The sequence below is a fragment of the Patella vulgata genome, chromosome 8, assembly GCF_932274485.2.
Source record: "Patella vulgata chromosome 8, xgPatVulg1.2, whole genome shotgun sequence".
Lineage (NCBI taxonomy): Eukaryota > Metazoa > Mollusca > Gastropoda > Patellidae > Patella > Patella vulgata.
In genome coordinates this window covers 38,310,375-38,328,461 of record NC_065886.2, presented here as the reverse complement: position 1 = coordinate 38,328,461, position 18,087 = coordinate 38,310,375, and the positions used below count along the sequence as shown (strand labels likewise).

The 18,087-nt window shown below is 31.5% G+C and overlaps 1 protein-coding gene across 3 annotated transcripts in view; it reads left to right on the top strand.

The window, feature by feature from the left end:
* The window catches only part of LOC126831094 (brain tumor protein), a 32,462-nt gene extending 15,090 nt beyond the window's left edge, over positions 1-17,372 (top strand). For 2 of the 3 annotated variants that reach the window (XM_050561707.1, XM_050561709.1), the window contains exon 2: positions 4,364-17,372. In XM_050561707.1, coding sequence (XP_050417664.1) covers positions 4,402-6,627 — 2,226 coding nt within the window. In that variant the 5' untranslated portion in view covers positions 4,364-4,401 and the 3' untranslated portion in view covers positions 6,628-17,372. Of the gene's footprint in view, positions 1-4,036; positions 4,113-4,363 lie in introns of those variants that run through there. The other variant, XM_050561708.2, reaches the window with a different exon arrangement.
* Positions 17,373-18,087: the final 715 nt, after the last annotated feature.

The window sequence follows — 18,087 nt, the reverse complement described above, 5'->3', positions numbered from 1 at the left end:
GGGGTTGTGTGTTTTGAGTTGTCTAATTGACGTCAAGTGGCGTGGTTTTGATCCCAAGCTTGAAAATGACGAGGACTAGTGTCGTTTGCTCAAGCACATGGGTTTTCCAGTTTCCTCCCACTGCTAAAGAGCCATACGCAAAATAAATTTGTCCCAAAATGACCTATTTTGTGTCAAGTAGACATTAACCCTACTTCTCTCTATCTTTCTAATTGTATAAATGTACATGTACATATGTGTATAGATAGAGAAAGCCTGCAGCAATGTCTTTATTTATAAATGTTTTCATCGCCAGATAAAATCTAAGCAAAGCATTCCAAGATTTCAATACTTTCACCAGATGTGTAGTCTTTAAATTCATTTATATCTTGAAACTTTCCAACAACAGTTTTATTTTACCTTGTGACGTGTTAAATTTCATGAGTGGGTAATTTACAACTTCCAACATGTGCATGGTATTTGCATCATGCAGTGAACAGCTGCGTGAGAGATCTTCACACAGATAGGTCGGACAGTTCGAGGAGAAATATAGTTTCATTATTTCACTCACGATGTCGGGAAGAAAGTACAGTGACTCTTTTTAGAGTTGTGATTTATGGAAGACAAAGAAATTAGGACCTCTAATTCAGGTCAAAATAAATGTTAAATTGGGTTTATATGATTTGTAATGAATTTGTAATGAATCCAGTCTGGTTTAAATTCATTTATATCCTGATGCCTTGAGAAAAAGTGACTTTAGATTCAGGCAAGACAAAGAAAATAAAACATAACCAATGCTTTCTTGATTAAATGTTTTAAAAAAAATGGTTGATTTGGTCGAATTGATGTGCTATTTCTTTTAGCAACGAGACAAGCTGCGTCGGTTTACATTTTCAATTTGGTTTATTTTTTATTTTTTTAAGAATCTATGTATTTTCCTGTATATGTTTATGAATGTTTGAATATTGTATGCCCTTCTGATGGCTATCTTTTAGTTAGTATAAAAACATTGGTATTTTTTAAGGCAATAAGAGTGTCGTATTCACGCAAAACCAGCTTAATTGTGAAAGGTCATAGGTTATAATTAATTACACACATGTACTTGAAACAGCAAAAAGCAATGAAACGTGCATGCCCTAATTTAGACAAAGCCAGGCAAAAGAGTTACTGGAAGAACTGCAACATGCTAGTTTTTAAGCCATCTAGACTAAGTGGCTGAAGGACATTGCTTTCACGGAGTTAAGATTGGGAAATATTTTATAGGAAACAAAAGAACAAACACCGGTTTCACTAAAACTTGTTTTAATTCTATTAACTGAGAATGCTTTGTGAAACCAGGACCCCATCATATTAGTTTGTATTTAACTGACATTAAAAGTACAATTAGAATATATGTAATTATAAGGGGTTTAGGTTCTGGGTGGCTGCATGGTGTGTAGGTTCGGTGATCTTTGTAAGCAAGGATTAGGGTCCATGTTAGTCCTGACATGACACGGTTACAAGACAAAAGTTATTTCAGTCAAGGTTTACATTTGAAGTCCTGGAATTTAGTCATTTAATTTATAAAATGTGAACATTGAACCCAAAGATTACAGCTTGTTGGTAGTTGTTATGGTTACCAAGTGTACATGTTATTTATCTTTGAAGTATTTTAGGAGTGTTTTTATTGATGACCCCCTACTAGGTCTTGACAAAAAGGGCTTAAAGATAATATTGATCTATTCTGTGAGATTAGTGAACTGTTTAATAAGGGGTAGATGTACTGCTTTTCACTCCAATATAAGGATTTCTCATCTCTATAAATCTCTTGCCATGAAAAATCAACTCATTTCTCACTGATATTTTGCATACAGAAAAAAATAGCTCTTAAGAAATTTGGCGAAAACATATGCGAATCTACAGATTTTAATAGTCTAAAGAACCTCAAACAGTAACCATTTCTATGCATTAACAGTTGACAAGAATTTCTTTAATGAATAAGTAAACAATTTATAAATATATATGTACAATTTGTGATATACATTGTACATACACATTAACATGGGCCTAAGGCTTGAAAGTGTTATACATTCCATGAGTTGGAGACGAGACAATGCCTTTACATGTATTTGTCTTGTCATATCAAATGCAGAGTTTACTATTTGAATATTTTACGTTATTATTAGTAACAATTGAAATGTACAAACGTACATTGTTTAGACTATTTATGGTACATTTTTATATGCCCACATTGAAATGTTGTCGTATATTGTTGTCACCCCCATCCGTCCGTCTGTCGGTCCGGCGTCCACAATTGCTTAATATCCCATTGACTTTAAATTTATACATAGTGTTTAAGGTCATGAGACGAAGAATCCTATTGATTTTCAGCGATTTTTGATAATTACTGCCAGAGTTATGGCCCTTGATCACTTCCAAAAAAAATCTTGTGGACGCTCTAGAGGTCAAAGTTAATATCCGATTGACTTTAAATTTATAACACAGTGTTTAAGGTCATGAGACGAAGAAGCTATGGCTCTTGATCACTTTGAAAAATCTTGTGGACGCTCTAGAGGCTAAAGTGAATATCCGATTGACTTTACACAGTGTTTGAGGCCATGAGATGAAGAATCGTATTGATTTTCAACGATTTCAGATAATTACTACCAAAGTTATGGCCCTTGATCACTTTGAAAAATCTTGTGACGCTTTGTGGCTAAAGTTATGATCATCCGATTGACTCAGATTGATACAGAGTTTAAGGTCTTGAGACGAACAAGTATATTGATTTTCAATGAATCTTTATGACTTGAACAGCTAAATTCATGATGTTAAAAGTTTGGTATACTAAACGTTAGCATGGGGCAGAACTTTATAAAAACCAAACAAATTCTAATGGTTTTCTGATAATTACATAATGAGTTGTTACTCTTAATCAGATTTTTAAAGTATTATAAATGTTTCATTACCGAAAAAAGTAAAAATATACGAAGCATATGTTTTGTTGCCTGGCAACCTAACTTTAGAAATTATGAATGTTTTAAATATATTTTCCTTTATCTGTTTATTTTAGTTGATACTGTGTATTATTAAATTAGTAGTGTTAAAGATACATTATGCAAGATTTAGATAAAGAGCTTGCCATTCTTTCTATACTAGTTAAAAAAGAAAAATAGATACATTAAAAAATTTCAGTCAAATTAAATATTTTGTCGCAGGCTTGAAAAGTAAGTGCAGGACCACTGCACTACACTCGAAACAAAACCAATAAGACAAACCTGCAGACAAGACAAGCTACACAAACATTGCTAGAAATATAAACCACAAAAATCAAATCAAGTGAATGGATCTGGGGCCTTCAAAAATTATTCATATTCGGATATTGGCATGAGCACTATTATTTAATTGTGTAATTTATTAAGGAGGATGTTGTGAACATTTACCATTCATGAATAAAGTTTTATTTGTGTTAAGCTCATTGGTTTATTGAAGAAAGCTCAGTGTGTCAATTTCATTGATTGGTTCAGTTGAAATGACTCACAAAGTTTTACTCAGTCACCCTGTTTCTGATTGGATTTTTGTTAACTGGATCTACTCAGATACAATACCTTTTGTCATTGGTTGGATTTTGACGAGGTTTACTCAGATTAACCTCTCTTCTTTATTTATGTTTGATCCAAGTTCAGATTGATATTTTCTTGTTGTGGAAAGATAGATTTTATTTATAGGTCTTCCTGGTTGTCAAGCATTCTGTTGTGCTTTTGGAATTAAATTATCCCTTATCTTCAATGAGACTAGAAGTGAGACAATTGAACTGTAAATATTTTTATTTATTTGATGTTTATTCCCTTGAGAGTAGAATATATAACTAACTAGTCAACAATTCTGAACATAAGTCTCTTCATAATCTCACTATAATCTCAGTCTGTTGTCATGGAAAATTTGTTTGGTGTCCATCAATTCTGTTGTGATATTTCCCTGTACAGGTAGGTGCCTGTCAGGACGTCCCTTACTATCAGCAGGATTTGATCTGTATATTGCCATTTGCCATAACAATAAATCACCTTTGACTTCTATCTGGAAGTCTTGTAGAAACTCTAATCCTAACCCTGTACGACTATCCGAAGCTCGCGATCACCATGTCACTCGCACAGGTGCACAATGTTATACTTTATATTTTAAGCTGAAACTTTCAAGAAAAGCGCTTTCGTGGATTTTTTTTTTTTTTTTGGACATTTTGTTCACAAAGATCAATTTTAATGAACAAGCCCCTTGTGAAATCTAATGTTGCTCTGTAAATAATTAAAAAGAGCATGTTTACATAGACACATGCTGTTCTTATAATATAATTCAGGTATTAAGTAGATTATTTTTTTGCTTATGTTATATTTTCTTCTATTTTCAGGTGCAATTTATAGAAGTGGTATCTAATAAGAATTCAATATGGCATCTCCCACTCCTTCGCAGAGTGACACTTTGACGACAGCATCCAACTCGTCAGATAGTGAGATGGAGTCAACCAGTATGAATACACGATGTAACCTATGTACCGAAACGTTTACGATACCAAAAGTCTTAAGCTGTTTTCACACGTTCTGCCAGCCATGTTTAGAGAAATCTCAAGAATGCACAGATAAAATAACGTGTCCAGATTGTCAACATGACACCATATTAGGTGCCGATGGATTAATGGGCCTGAAGCCAGATTACGCAGTGAGCAACATATTGGAGTCGAATGCTTTAGAAAGTAGTGCCTTAAACTGTACAGGTTGTAAAAGTAAAGAAACTAACGCTGTAGCTCGGTGTTTTGATTGCGCCAATTTTCTCTGTGCTAATTGTGTTATGGCTCATCAGTTTATGCACTGTTTTGAAGGACATCGAGTCCTGAGTTTGGGCGACCTTCAAATGAACAAAGATGAACCTAAGGCTGACAAACAGGTCAACTGTCCCCGTCATCGTAACGATGTTCTGAAATTTTTCTGTAAAACCTGTTCACAGCCCATCTGCAAGGAATGCACCGTCTTCGAACATGGACGAGGCCACGAATGTCAATTTTTAATGGATGTCGCCCATCGACAAGTTGACACAATGCGCCACCTGGAGTCAGACGCCAGATCAAAGATCAACGAGTTACGATTATCTGCTAAAGGTATCGAGCACATCTCTTCCACGTTACAATCACAGTATACTAAAGCGCAAGATGACATCAACGACACATATAACTTCTACCGAGCCATGCTCGAGGAGAGAAAACAAGAAGCCTTGAAAGAACTGGACCAAGCCTTCAACACCAAACAAGTTGCCATTAGCACTCTTGCTCAGAAAATCACGGAATCCGTTGAAAAGCTCTACTTAGGCAGCGAATTTGTGGATAGGTTGATCAAACATGCTTCAATGACTGAAGCTCTTTTATTGAAGAACTTTATTGAACAACGTTTTCAGAACATGTTCAATTATTTACCAGATCTGAATAAAGAGAATTATTTCGAACTCGAATTCGTCTCCAACTTCCAAGCCATCCAGACAGGCGTCAGGAACACGTTTGGTTACATTCGTCAAGGTAACGAAATCACCAACGGACCAAAGCCCCAACCTATCGCCCGCCCCAACGGCTATGTTTCTACTTCCAATTTAACCAACGGTCATATTTTTGACCCATCTTGCCTGGCCAAAGATTTTGGAACCTCCAGTCTGATATTTCCCCCAAACGACACAAACCAATACGAGAAGTGGTCAAGCGGACTGGATATTTTACAGAACGGAATTGATGTGTTTTCACCACCACCAGATCCAATGGGTGACCTGACATCCAAGTTAATAAGCTCTAGTCTCTACCCACCAAAATCACAAATCAGACGTCAAAAGATGATCTATCATTGCCGATTTGGAGAATTTGGAGTCCTTGAAGGTCAGTTTACAGAGCCTAGTGGCGTTGCAGTAAATGCTCAAAATGACATAATCGTTGCAGATACAAATAACCACCGAATTCAGATCTTCGACAAAGAAGGAAGATTTAAGTTCCAGTTCGGTGAATGCGGCAAGAGGGATGGACAATTACTCTATCCAAACCGAGTATCTGTAGTAAAGGCATCCGGCGATATAATCGTCACAGAGAGAAGTCCGACACACCAAATACAGATTTACAACCAATATGGTCAGTTCGTCCGTAAATTTGGCGCCAATGTTCTACAACATCCACGTGGGGTAACCGTTGACAACAAGGGTAGAATCATCATTGTGGAATGTAAGGTAATGAGGGTAATTATCTTCGACCAGTACGGTAACGTCCTCAATAAGTTTGGCTGCTCAAAACATCTCCAGTTTCCCAACAGTGTTGTGGTCAACGACAAGGAGGAAATATTCATCAGCGACAACCGAGCCCATTGTGTGAAAGTCTTCAATTATCAAGGCCTATATCTACGACAGATCGGAGGAGAGGGTATTACTAATTATCCAATTGGAGTTGGCATCAACAGCGCCGGAGAAGTTTTAGTCGCAGATAATCACAACAACTTCAATCTGACCAACTTTACACAGGATGGCCAGTTGATTAATGCCCTTGAGAGTAAAGTCAAGCATGCTCAGTGCTTTGATGTGGCGTTGATGGACGACGGATCAGTGGTACTGGCAAGTAAAGATTACAAACTCTACATCTACAAGTATATGTAAAATACTGAAATAATTCCGCCAGTCGAAGATAAATGGCTAAGCTCCAAAATGCAATTATAATATTTCAGATTTCTATTAAGTTAAGGTTATCAAGTGTTGAGCTTCTATCATAATAAACTAGTTGCTTAGATTATCCAGTTTTTTTTTTTACAATAACCATGTTATATTATTTAATTATATTGTTAACCAATGGAAAGCCTCCTATTTACTAGTCATTCTGTAGACAAGAGTTGTCTCCCCCATGATTGGAGTTAACTCCCTTTTTACTTAATGGTCACAATGGTTACTGAGAACGTTAACGTAGCTAGTTACCATTACTACACTGATTGGTCAGTATTAGGTGATCAGCACTTGTTATGGTAACCGTAGATACCAAAATCGAAATACACATTTCAGTTTAAATCACAAAACCCCCATCAAAATCATCAATTTCTGTAACTATTTATGTCACTTATGGTTGAGTTTTCTTATATATATATATATATATAAATGTATGTGGTCTCTTTTTTCCTCCTGTTTAATTTTTGTGATATGGCCGTATTAATGTGGCTTCAAGCATAACGTCTTTCTGTTGAATTATCCCCCCTACCCCTTTTAGTTAACATAGTAATCTCTTTATTTATCTTTTAGTTTTGTTAATCACGTCTACTTGTCATTCATTCCCTAATGACTATTCAGACTGGTGAAGCACGACTAAATTATCATTTTGCATGAATTATAATTATTATTAAAACATTGTTATGATTTTTAATTAATTATTTATTAATTAATGATTAATCCTTTCCGGTCAGGTGTATTGTTGTCAAATTATTTTATTAATTCTTGTCAACATTGTAAATTTATTTTGCTTCAAATGTTTTTTCTGGACTTGATTCATCCATAGATACATGTACATGTACTTTGTACTTAAAAAATTATTTTCATTTTGTAAAACAAAAAAAGGAACTACACGTATTCAATTAATAACTTCATCAATATTAAATCATTAAAAAATAAATTTCATTTTCAAAATTCGAGGTGAATAAAATGTTTGATCAAAATAAAAATATGAAACAGATTGCCTATGGATCAATCAACCCACCGTAACTTATGCTCTTTTGTTAAATATCATATTATTATTATTATTTTTATATTCTGGGATGGATAAGTTGGAGAGGAGTACCTACCTCAGTGAGTTGCAATATAGTCGAATGATTTTCATTTTATTCTCTACGCTTGCTGTCTCCGTCAATCGGCTCCAATAATAGATATCTAGTAATAGATATCAATTAAACGAAATTTATTTATGATCTAGCTCATAGTAATTTACAATCTAGCTCGAAAGTAATTTACGATCTAGCTCGAAGTAATTTAGGATTATAGCTCGGAAGTAAATAAGGAGATCGTAGCTTGAAGTAATTTGCTGATTTATAAACAATATGGTCGCAAGCGTGGACAATAAATGATGGATCCCTTAATTGTATTTAAGATAATTATGTGTTTTTTTTGTTGAATTTTGGTTAAATCCTAACTATTTTCCAGTCCTATTAAATTTGGTTGATACATGAATTTCAACTACATTTTCAAAGGATTTTTTTTTTTGATATTATAATAGTCTATTAGGTTTGATGTAAATAGCCGTGTTTTTTTTTTTCTCTTTTTATTTGTAAATGATTTGGATACTAACAGTTTGTCAACAAAGTGATTTTGATTGCGTAAATATACATCTACGTTAAAATAAGTTTAATTTAGTGCTAAAAGGGAGATATGGTAGTAATAGCGTGGACCCAGTCTGTATCTCGTTACTTCAGAACCACAGAGACGTGTTTTTTTTTTATACATGTATAATATATATTTCATATCCAAATAGTTGAATTTGAAAATTTTGATAAAAACTTGAATTCACGTTTTTTTTTTATATCATGAGATGTTGATATTGTGGAGGAAAAGCTCCACCTGTTGTGTGTTTGTCAGCCATGTTTAAAAGGTCGTCCTGACGAGCGTACGAACGAAACGTTATTGTTTTCTAAAGGGGAACAACTGTATCAGTATTTACTCATTTCATAAATAGTCTAGATTATTGAGTCACTAGTAGTCATTTCCATCCGAGATACTGCTGGTATTTTTTTTTCTTGTTTTATAAACAAATTTGTTATTGGACGTTTTCTCAGCCATTGAGTGCAATTATCCAATCAGAATGCTTCTATTTAAATGTTAAATGTCTCGTTGATTATTTAGTCGTAGAAAAAGGTTGTCAAAATATAGAGAAGCATTTATTATTGTTGAAAACATACAGATATAAAAAAAAAAAAAAAAAAAAATCTGTGTCGCGTGAAAAATATATGCATGTAGTACTAGTTAAATGTTGGTAGCTTTGATCAAATTACAAGATGTTATTAGAGCTGCGTTTGTAAGCGTTATTGTTATTCAATAATTACTTTAATACTAAATAGATAATACATATCAGTTTGTTTTTAAATATAAAATCTTTATAAATATTTATATATCACTCTTTGCCTTCAATGTCTTGTTCTAATCTAAATGTAAATAGATTATTAAAACATGGGTAGGAAACCGAGCAATAGACATGTTGATATAAACCTTTGTTACTTTAAAAAAAACACAATATACTCATTTAAATACGTAAACCAAGATTTAAAATAATACTTTAGATATCATAAGGATTAAATGCCATTCTTCAGTTTGTACTTTTATACCCCGAGTTCGTGGAACACCAGCTTTTCAATTATCTGAAGATTTCAAATAATTTGATACTACTACAGATAACCCTTTAATTAGAATTCGGATATTTTATGGTTTTAGTTACTTTGAATAAAATTTGATAACAACATGATAAATATTAAAATCATTTTAGTCTAATAAACTGCATTTAAATTAAGAAATATTTTGAGGTCCTTTTCTGATACCAGATACCTTTCATGAAAATAAAAGACTTGCTCATTTATTTGTTACAAGAGAATTTATCGGAGCTTATTAAATCTACTATAATATTCTGAAATTTAGTTGATATTGAATAGAATTTTTATCTTGTTATTTATGAAGAACTGAAGGTTGTGCTCTATAGTTAAATGTTAAAAAAATAAATCAAGTGGCAGTTCAGTCTTCCGTAGTTACGCTTTTCTCCCACACATAGCGATGTTGTCGTTGTCTGTACCTGTGTAAGTTCGTTCGTTGTAAACGTGCGGTAAATATATTTGCACTTTGTTAAAAAGAAAAAATTGTAGATATAATATACTTGTTGGATGTTTTCTTTCTGCAAAAATTTCCAGAATTTGTATTTTTGAAATGTATCCCATTGACATGCTAACCCTTAACTGACAAAAAAATAATCTATTAAAAAAAAAAAAAGAAGATTAAACGGCATCGGTGCTTTTTTATATGTGTTGTCATAGTAAACGGAAATATATTTTTGTCTCCCTATGAGCAAGTTATGCAAATCATAATATTAAGATAAAAATATGCATTATCTTCACGTTTTCTCAATGATATAGTTTGTACGTGCAGTTACGATTGTTAAATTTGTTCTTTTTTTTCTTTTTTTGTTTTTCATATTTTTTCATACCAAGAATCTTTATATGAACAGCCTTGCTTTAAATCTTGTTGTGACCAAATCTTCATGAAAATTAGTAATCTGAGTATTTTTTCGTTTGAATGGTACGAATTTGGATGGAGATGTGATTTTTTTACGAGAAATCAGTTTAAAGATGGTTTACATGAGGTTTAACCGAGAACTAATTTTCATGAAGATTTATAGTATTGTTATAAACCATTTTATAGACTATTTTTGCATGTTTGCTATTAATCACAACATTTCATATAAAAAAAATTAACAAAAATAAGATTTTCATCAAAAAAATATTTTTTTTTAGAATTATCATTGACAAAATGGTGCTTTATCTCTTAAACTAAAGAAATGGAACTGATGTGTTTCTCTGTGAGTGTTATCTGCATGCATGTGTCGTGTTTGAAGAAATATAACCCACATCTTCGCAAATGCTTCCCTTTTTCTATGACGAGGATTCAGAATAACGTTGGGATTTCGTGACATCTTGACGGCATAAAAGTGTGACGCTACAACGAAAAATATTTTTCATAATGCAAACTAACTTAATATTCATAAAAAAAAAATCTTCACAAATTTTGTATCTTTTTTTTTTTTGTTATTTTTTTTTTAACAATGTGTTGAAGTTACCTGAACAGTTCTTGCCGAACGCCTGCAATTTGTAAAAATATAATTTTGCCAAAAAAGTTAATCATTTCAATATATTAACCAAACTTCGATGTACTATTATTATTACATAATTATTGCTTCCAAATAATTTTTCTTTTGTCTGATATCTTTTCATTAATCAGTCTTTTGTTATTTTCATTAAGGGTCTTTGTTAATTACTTAATATATTTAAATCCTAATAATCTTGTTGACATTGTATTTTGCTTACAAAATTTAAACATAAATTAATATCATTTTAAATGCCATGTTGTTAATAAACATTATATCACATTCCGAAGAGCACAAATAGAGAATTAAACTAATTTATTTGTTTAGTACTTGGGACATTTGATTATGACTTAAAATACATTTTAATAGTAATATCAACATTATTATCACTGCCTATAACTCAAAATTATCAAATCAACTGGTATTTTGCAACTGGTTATGTTTTAAATATGAAAGGTGCATGGCTTCAGAGTTTTTGAGAAACTTTTTAAAATTGAAATTAAACGTTACAATGTGTTAAAAAAACTTTGGAAGAATTATCAACATTTATTGTCAACTTTAGAAATCATTTTTAACTTACACCTTTTAAAATTTAAACTTTGAGCTACAGAAGTTGTTTATTACCAAAAATAATACCAAGAAATATTTATTAAATACTGATTTTCAAAATTTTCTATATCCAACAGCTATTGCGTCCATGACAATGAATACTTAATAAAATACATATCATATATCCATAACAAAACGCCATCAATCTTAAAATCAAATTCAGTAAAAAATTTAGGGGATTTTCTTTTTTTGTTAAAAGTGTATTATTTCTTTGTTATTTTTTTTGTTTTATAAAACAATTTTTAATAAAAAATAAATGTCAAAATCTAAAGCAATAAGACTAATTATTTGTTTCAAAATTAAGCATCTTTTGAAAAAAAAAACAAAAACAAAAAGGATTTATTAACCAATTAACGGCCTTAAAGCATTATGAATATTCATACATTTTAATTATGCAAATGAATTCCTAGCTATATGTCATTAACATAGTATTCACCTTTTTCACAATTCGTACATCATTAAACTGTCGTCATATAACCAATTAACTTTGAAACAGTTTTCCTTGAATTGTGGAATGGATTTGTATTGCTTGGTTGCCTTGGAACTAAGCTTAAGTTCAGTGTTTTAGATTTTTGTCCCAAGAAAACTTGAAAGAAAAGCTTATTGGCAATGTATTAGTCAAATATGATTTTTCATATGTCAGCGTTCAACGTTTCCTGTCCGATTATGAATGTCCGAAAATTGTTTCATTGCTTAATTAGGTTAGTTGTTAATATTATTAAAAAGTTGATTTTGTGTTTTATTTTTGAAGTGCCAAGCCTGGTACGATTTAAGCCCGCCATGGAAGAGATAACAAAGCTTTAGATATTCAGATATTAACAAAGATATATTAATATTTATTGTACTATGTATTGTTTGTAACTCCTCCGATATACCAACTGTACAACTATGGTTTATAATTGAAATTAGAACTGTATAACTAACTTTTATAAATTGAAAGTAGAAGAAATATAAACTTTACAATTAGCTTTATGTTGGACAAAGTGATGTCTAAGACAGATGAATTGGGATTTTGGGAGATTAATTTATCGGATGAAACTGTTTTCAGAAAAACAATCCACGTTTGGTTTTGCAACTGAATTTAATAAAATGACTTGTTTTTATGTATAAAAAAAAAAAAGAAAGAAAAGAATTTATGAACATGGAGATTTTGAATTGGCTCATTAGTTAATGACTTTATTTTTTCAGAAAAAATGATTTTTGAGAACTTTTGAACAATTTGTTTTTGTAAAATCTTTTGCAGAGAATTATTATGAATGTTATAAGTGTCTGGTTTATGCTGCAATGTTATCGGGGCCTTTTCTTTTTTATACGAAATAGAAGAAAATCAAAAAATTACCAAACCTGCCAAATAATATTGTTTTCCGTGTGTATTGCTTCGATTATTATTATTACTATATGGAATATTATTATATTATTACTATTATTATTAGATGTTCATTATTACGATGTGTGTAGTTAAATGGCTGTATGTTCTCATTGTTATTATTCTTCTATTTTCTAACATCTATCAATCGACCATGTTTTGCTCCTGCGTACGTCCGTGCCGTTATTTTTAGCTTCATTCCAGACATGTTTTGTAAGTGCGACGATAGAAATTGACGGAAGGTGTTGCGCACACCATGTTGCACTCGCAGCTTTTTGTGTTGTGTGATTAAATCGGATGAACTTACGAGTGCACATGAATTGAATGTTGTCAATGTGTCAAATCTTTTATATTTAAAATGAATGAAACTGTTTTTCATGTACATGGTAAACGTAATCTGAATGTGGTTATTTTTATTTTCTTTGCATTAAAAAAAAAAGCAGACAATTACAAATAATTATCTTCTGACTAAAAGCTTGCCTGACATTGGAAATAGAAATTGATCATATTGGTCAATCCTCGTCATGTGAGAAGAAGAATGATAATATGGTGAAAGAGTGTAGGCATCCATGTTGAATAAATTATGCAATTTTTTTTTACATTTGTCTGCTCATAGAAATTTTAATAGATGTTTTGAGGTGAAATTTCGATAGATACTGGTTGTTAAAACTTCCTGAATATTTTTATTATTATTATATTTTGACACATAAATCAGATCTGATATGTAATAGATTAATTGTTGTAAAAGAATGCATAAAGGGGAGTAACTCTAGTAGTCAACAGCCAGTGGTAGCTTATTATATTTTGTGCGTGTTCTCTCATACCATGTTATATTGTGTTAAATTCTGAAAAATGTTAAGTTTTAAAGTGTACCTTAGTTTTGCCTATTCTAGTTATGTTGTTTATATAGATTAGTTGATTTTATTATGTATATATGTTATTATCCAGTCATTCGTTTTCTTTGGGTCTTTTTTTTCAAATAAAATACAAAATACTTCTATTCCTTATCTTATATTTCATTATTATTAATATGATCTTAATGGGTGAAAATGTCTATATTATAATTATTATTATTAATATTATTATTATTATTATAATCCTGAGTTTAATTTATCTGATGCAGTATTGTGATGTTATTATTACTGTCATGTAGTCATATGACATGGGACAACCAATCAGATTAATCAAACAGAAACAGGTGCCCTTTTGTCATAGAGGGTTATCAGTAACGGGTCTATTGGGATTGAATGATGATGATGATGATGTAATTTAGGATCTTGAACAGATCAGAATACTGGAGGTTTGATCAAAACTTTAAAAAGTCCAGCCATAAGAAGGAAATAATTTGAATTGAAAAATACTCTTAATGTCCCATGATCATTATGATCTCATGTCCCTGCATGCTTCAACTCCACTTTCAAAATCTTTTTGAAAATTATGAATTTTGGTGTCATGACTTCAGAAATGATGGAATAATTGATTTCAGAAATGTGATTTTTCTAGCAATGTAAACCACTCTGTTGAATTAAAACTTGGATCATGAATTATACCGTGAATATTTGCTACTAAATTCCTTCTTAGAAATACACATGCTCAAATAATAAGTCTGAAGATTGAATCTTATAGTGCAATAAATTGATCAGGGTATAAAAAACAAAATTTTATAATGTAATCAAAATAGTCTCATTCAGAAAGTGGAGTTGGATCCAGTGCCCATTAAATCCATTCAGTGTTTTAAGTTTAACTGTCACATGACTTTTAGGTTTCTAGTGGAGTGGCGATAATGTATTTTAAAATTGAAATGAAAAAAATAAGATAACGTGGGGAATAAAAACAAGGGTGAATAATTAATAAAATGTTATGTGAACTTTATAATTAGATCTGAAATTATCTTAATCTTATTCCTTGTTTACGTTGTAATTTGATTTTTTGGGGGTTCAATTTTTTTTTTTCAAAACCTTCATTTTTGTTTTTTGTTGTTTTTAAAACCATTCATCATCACACCTTGCAATTCAGTTTAAGAAAAAAAACACCAAGGCACTTGTCGAAAAAAAAAAGGCTGGATATTCAGTGAAAAAAGAAAAAAAATGTTGAATTGTAAAATATGTTTATTTTAGTAGACTATTTGAAATGTTCAATCCCAGCTTGAAATTAATTTATGTCTTGAAAAACTTGACTATAACTAGAATCATTACCTCATGTCATGATAAAATACTAAACCACCAGCAGTCAGGTTAATCCTGTCTACCCGTGTGCCTTGATACTATAAATAACCATAAATAATATATTATAGAAATAAATGGTATTACTATATTGGCTGTAAGTAAAATGAATTGTTGCTAGGTAATTATTTTATTTATTTTCATCATGGAATCTCTATTTATCATCCTAACATTTTTATCTTGCCATTCTTTTTCTCTTATGATGAAATTATCTCCTCTAGAAATGAAGTTCTTTCATTTTGGCCAGTCAAACAATTGAAACTCCCATGTTCCATAAGGAAATATCAGTGGCTTGACTGATTGATTCTCTTAATAAATATTCAAAAAAGGGGTACAGCGTGGCTACGCAAACGAACGAAATATTGAATTCAGATTGTATCAAAAAACATTAAAAGCCTTAAATATTAAAAAAAAAACCTAAAAATTGATCAGGTTTTTTTAAAAACAGTATCAGGGATTTTATACGAGCCAGTAAATAAAATTTAAAAATGTGATCAAAAAGACCTGACTACCAGAGACTTCATTTCTATCATCCAGGCCATTCCACTAGTAGATGTTTTGTTAATTTATTTATTAAACATACTCTGCATAATAATCTATTATTATTATTATTATTATTATATCATACTCTCACGGCTTATGTTAAAACAAGGGTTTTATCAGAACCCTATTATCAGTTTTAGTTCAGTTATTATAATAGGTGTGTTTGTTTGACGGGATCGAAATCTACATAAGTTGTAATGGGTATAAGACTGCATTAATTTGTCCTATAAGTACAGATCGTTCCAAGCTACTCAATGGGATATTGTGTTGACTGATATATCAAATCTGGAGTATCCATAACCTAAAACAGATTTAAGCCAATTTCCGTTGCTACCCATCTTAGTATCTAATATCAACCATTGCTTCGAAATTTAAGATCGTAGATCCATGGATTTGACAAATGCCGATTTGATTTTCCTTCAATCAAGCACACCCATGATTAACTAAGTCATTATTATTATTATTATTAATGAAATAGCTACCCCCTCGTATTTCCATACTGTTATTTTGGACCAGTCTGTTTTAGTTTCAATTGTATCGAAACATTCCAAATTAGGCATCAAATTGTTAGGTTACCAGATTATCTAAATTAGTTGCCATGGAGAAATATAAATTTTTAAAAATTTATACATGTTAGTACGCAATTTCTAGTGTTTTACCAGAAATATCACTCCCCTTTTATTGTTGAAATTTAAATTAATTATTATTCCCTTAAATGATGAAATAAATTACGAATTGATTGTACGCGTTGGAAAACTAGCGATGATAAAAAAAAAAACAGGACAAACACAACTAAGAATTGTGGGATTGTTGTCTCTCAGTGTGTTGGTTGTCGTGGTGATGTATGAACGCTTTGCCAACATTATCGCACATTTTAAAGTTTGTTCAATTTAATTAATTTAGTTTATTTAGTGTTATTGATCAATTCTTTTTGACTGCTGTCTTTTAATGTCGGCTGCCTGGCAGGCCATTTATTTGGTTACTACTATTACTACTACTATTATTATTATTATTATTAGAATTATTATTATTATTATACGTTTCAATGTGTAGGATAGATTGATATTAATTATAATATTTGTTGCAAATTTTTTGATATGGTTTGTTTTCCAGTTAATGCTGAAATATATTTACCAAAATTATAATTTATTTCGTATGTATATCAAAAGTGCTTTAAGTATGTGCATTTAGACTTCAGAATACACAAGACAACATATAAATGAGCTTTAAATTTGTTATACAACTATATACAAATGTTTGTCGAATTCTGAGAGTGAATTTTGTTTTTTTTATACTGAATTCAGATTTAGGGAACTAAATTATAATTTTGGTCTATCATGTTGATTAACCCTTTAAATTGCGAGTATTGTTTTCCTACCCTCCCACTTTCTTTATTTTATCATTGGGAAAATAATTAACAGCTTAGCTGTCGATAAGTCTTATAAAAGCTAAAATCTCTTCAACTTGATTAAAAATATAAATTGGTACTCAGTTGACCAAGGGGTTTGAAGTCTGCATTAAACAAAGTTAATGTCTTGTCATTTTCCTCGCCAATTTTAAAGGGTTAATCAACACATTTTGTTTGCTTATGTTTGATTGGTCAATTTGAAATGACTTGATCTCTGTGAGCCAATCATTGGACAGGAGTAGGTCTTCATATTTATATAGCATCATCGGTATTTTGTGTCCAATGAAGAATTAAGGATAATTTTTACCCTAATACACCAGGATTTTTGTTATTATGAGTGTAACTGAATGGTATTCAATAAAGTATTTTGTTTGCTTATGTTCTTTGGTTTGAAGTTAATTTATTTCACTGAATGATTGATCTTAGGTGTGCATGATGGCATGCTATGCTCTATGAGAAGAATTTCCCCTCGAACAGAGATGTTTCTGTCTGCTCTTCATCAAATTCCAAAATTAATTTATTTCACTGAACAAGAGTGTTATTTCGAGCGGAAATCAAGGGTTATTTGTGGACGATTTTCCAAGTTCAGAAACTAATTATAGGTGAGCAGTACTGAGTACATTCAGAAATAGAGACATGCTACCTGCAGAGAAATACAACTGGCTATCATTTAGTTTCTGAACAATGGTTTAGGTTTCAAGTGTACACCACAAGTACTTCCATCTGAAAGACTAAATGCTATTTTGCTTTGTCAGGTCTCTCATCCTTCACCACAGAAATGGGGGAAAATGCTAAGAAACTCATTTACTTGTAGGAGAGAAATGGGTTTAACATCCACTCGACACAAGCTAGGACATTTTGGGACTAACATGAATTAATTAGTGGTATTTTAGCAGGGGGAGCACCTGGTGAAAACCCATCACATTGGACAGATGGCCACACTCCTTGTCATGTACAAGCCTGGATTTGAAACCATGTCACTTGACTCAATGACAGCCATGACGATAATGTGCAAACACTAAAACAATCTGTGACACCCCCCCCCCCCAAATTTACTTTAGACTTCCACATTTAGTAATGTACCGGTATTGAT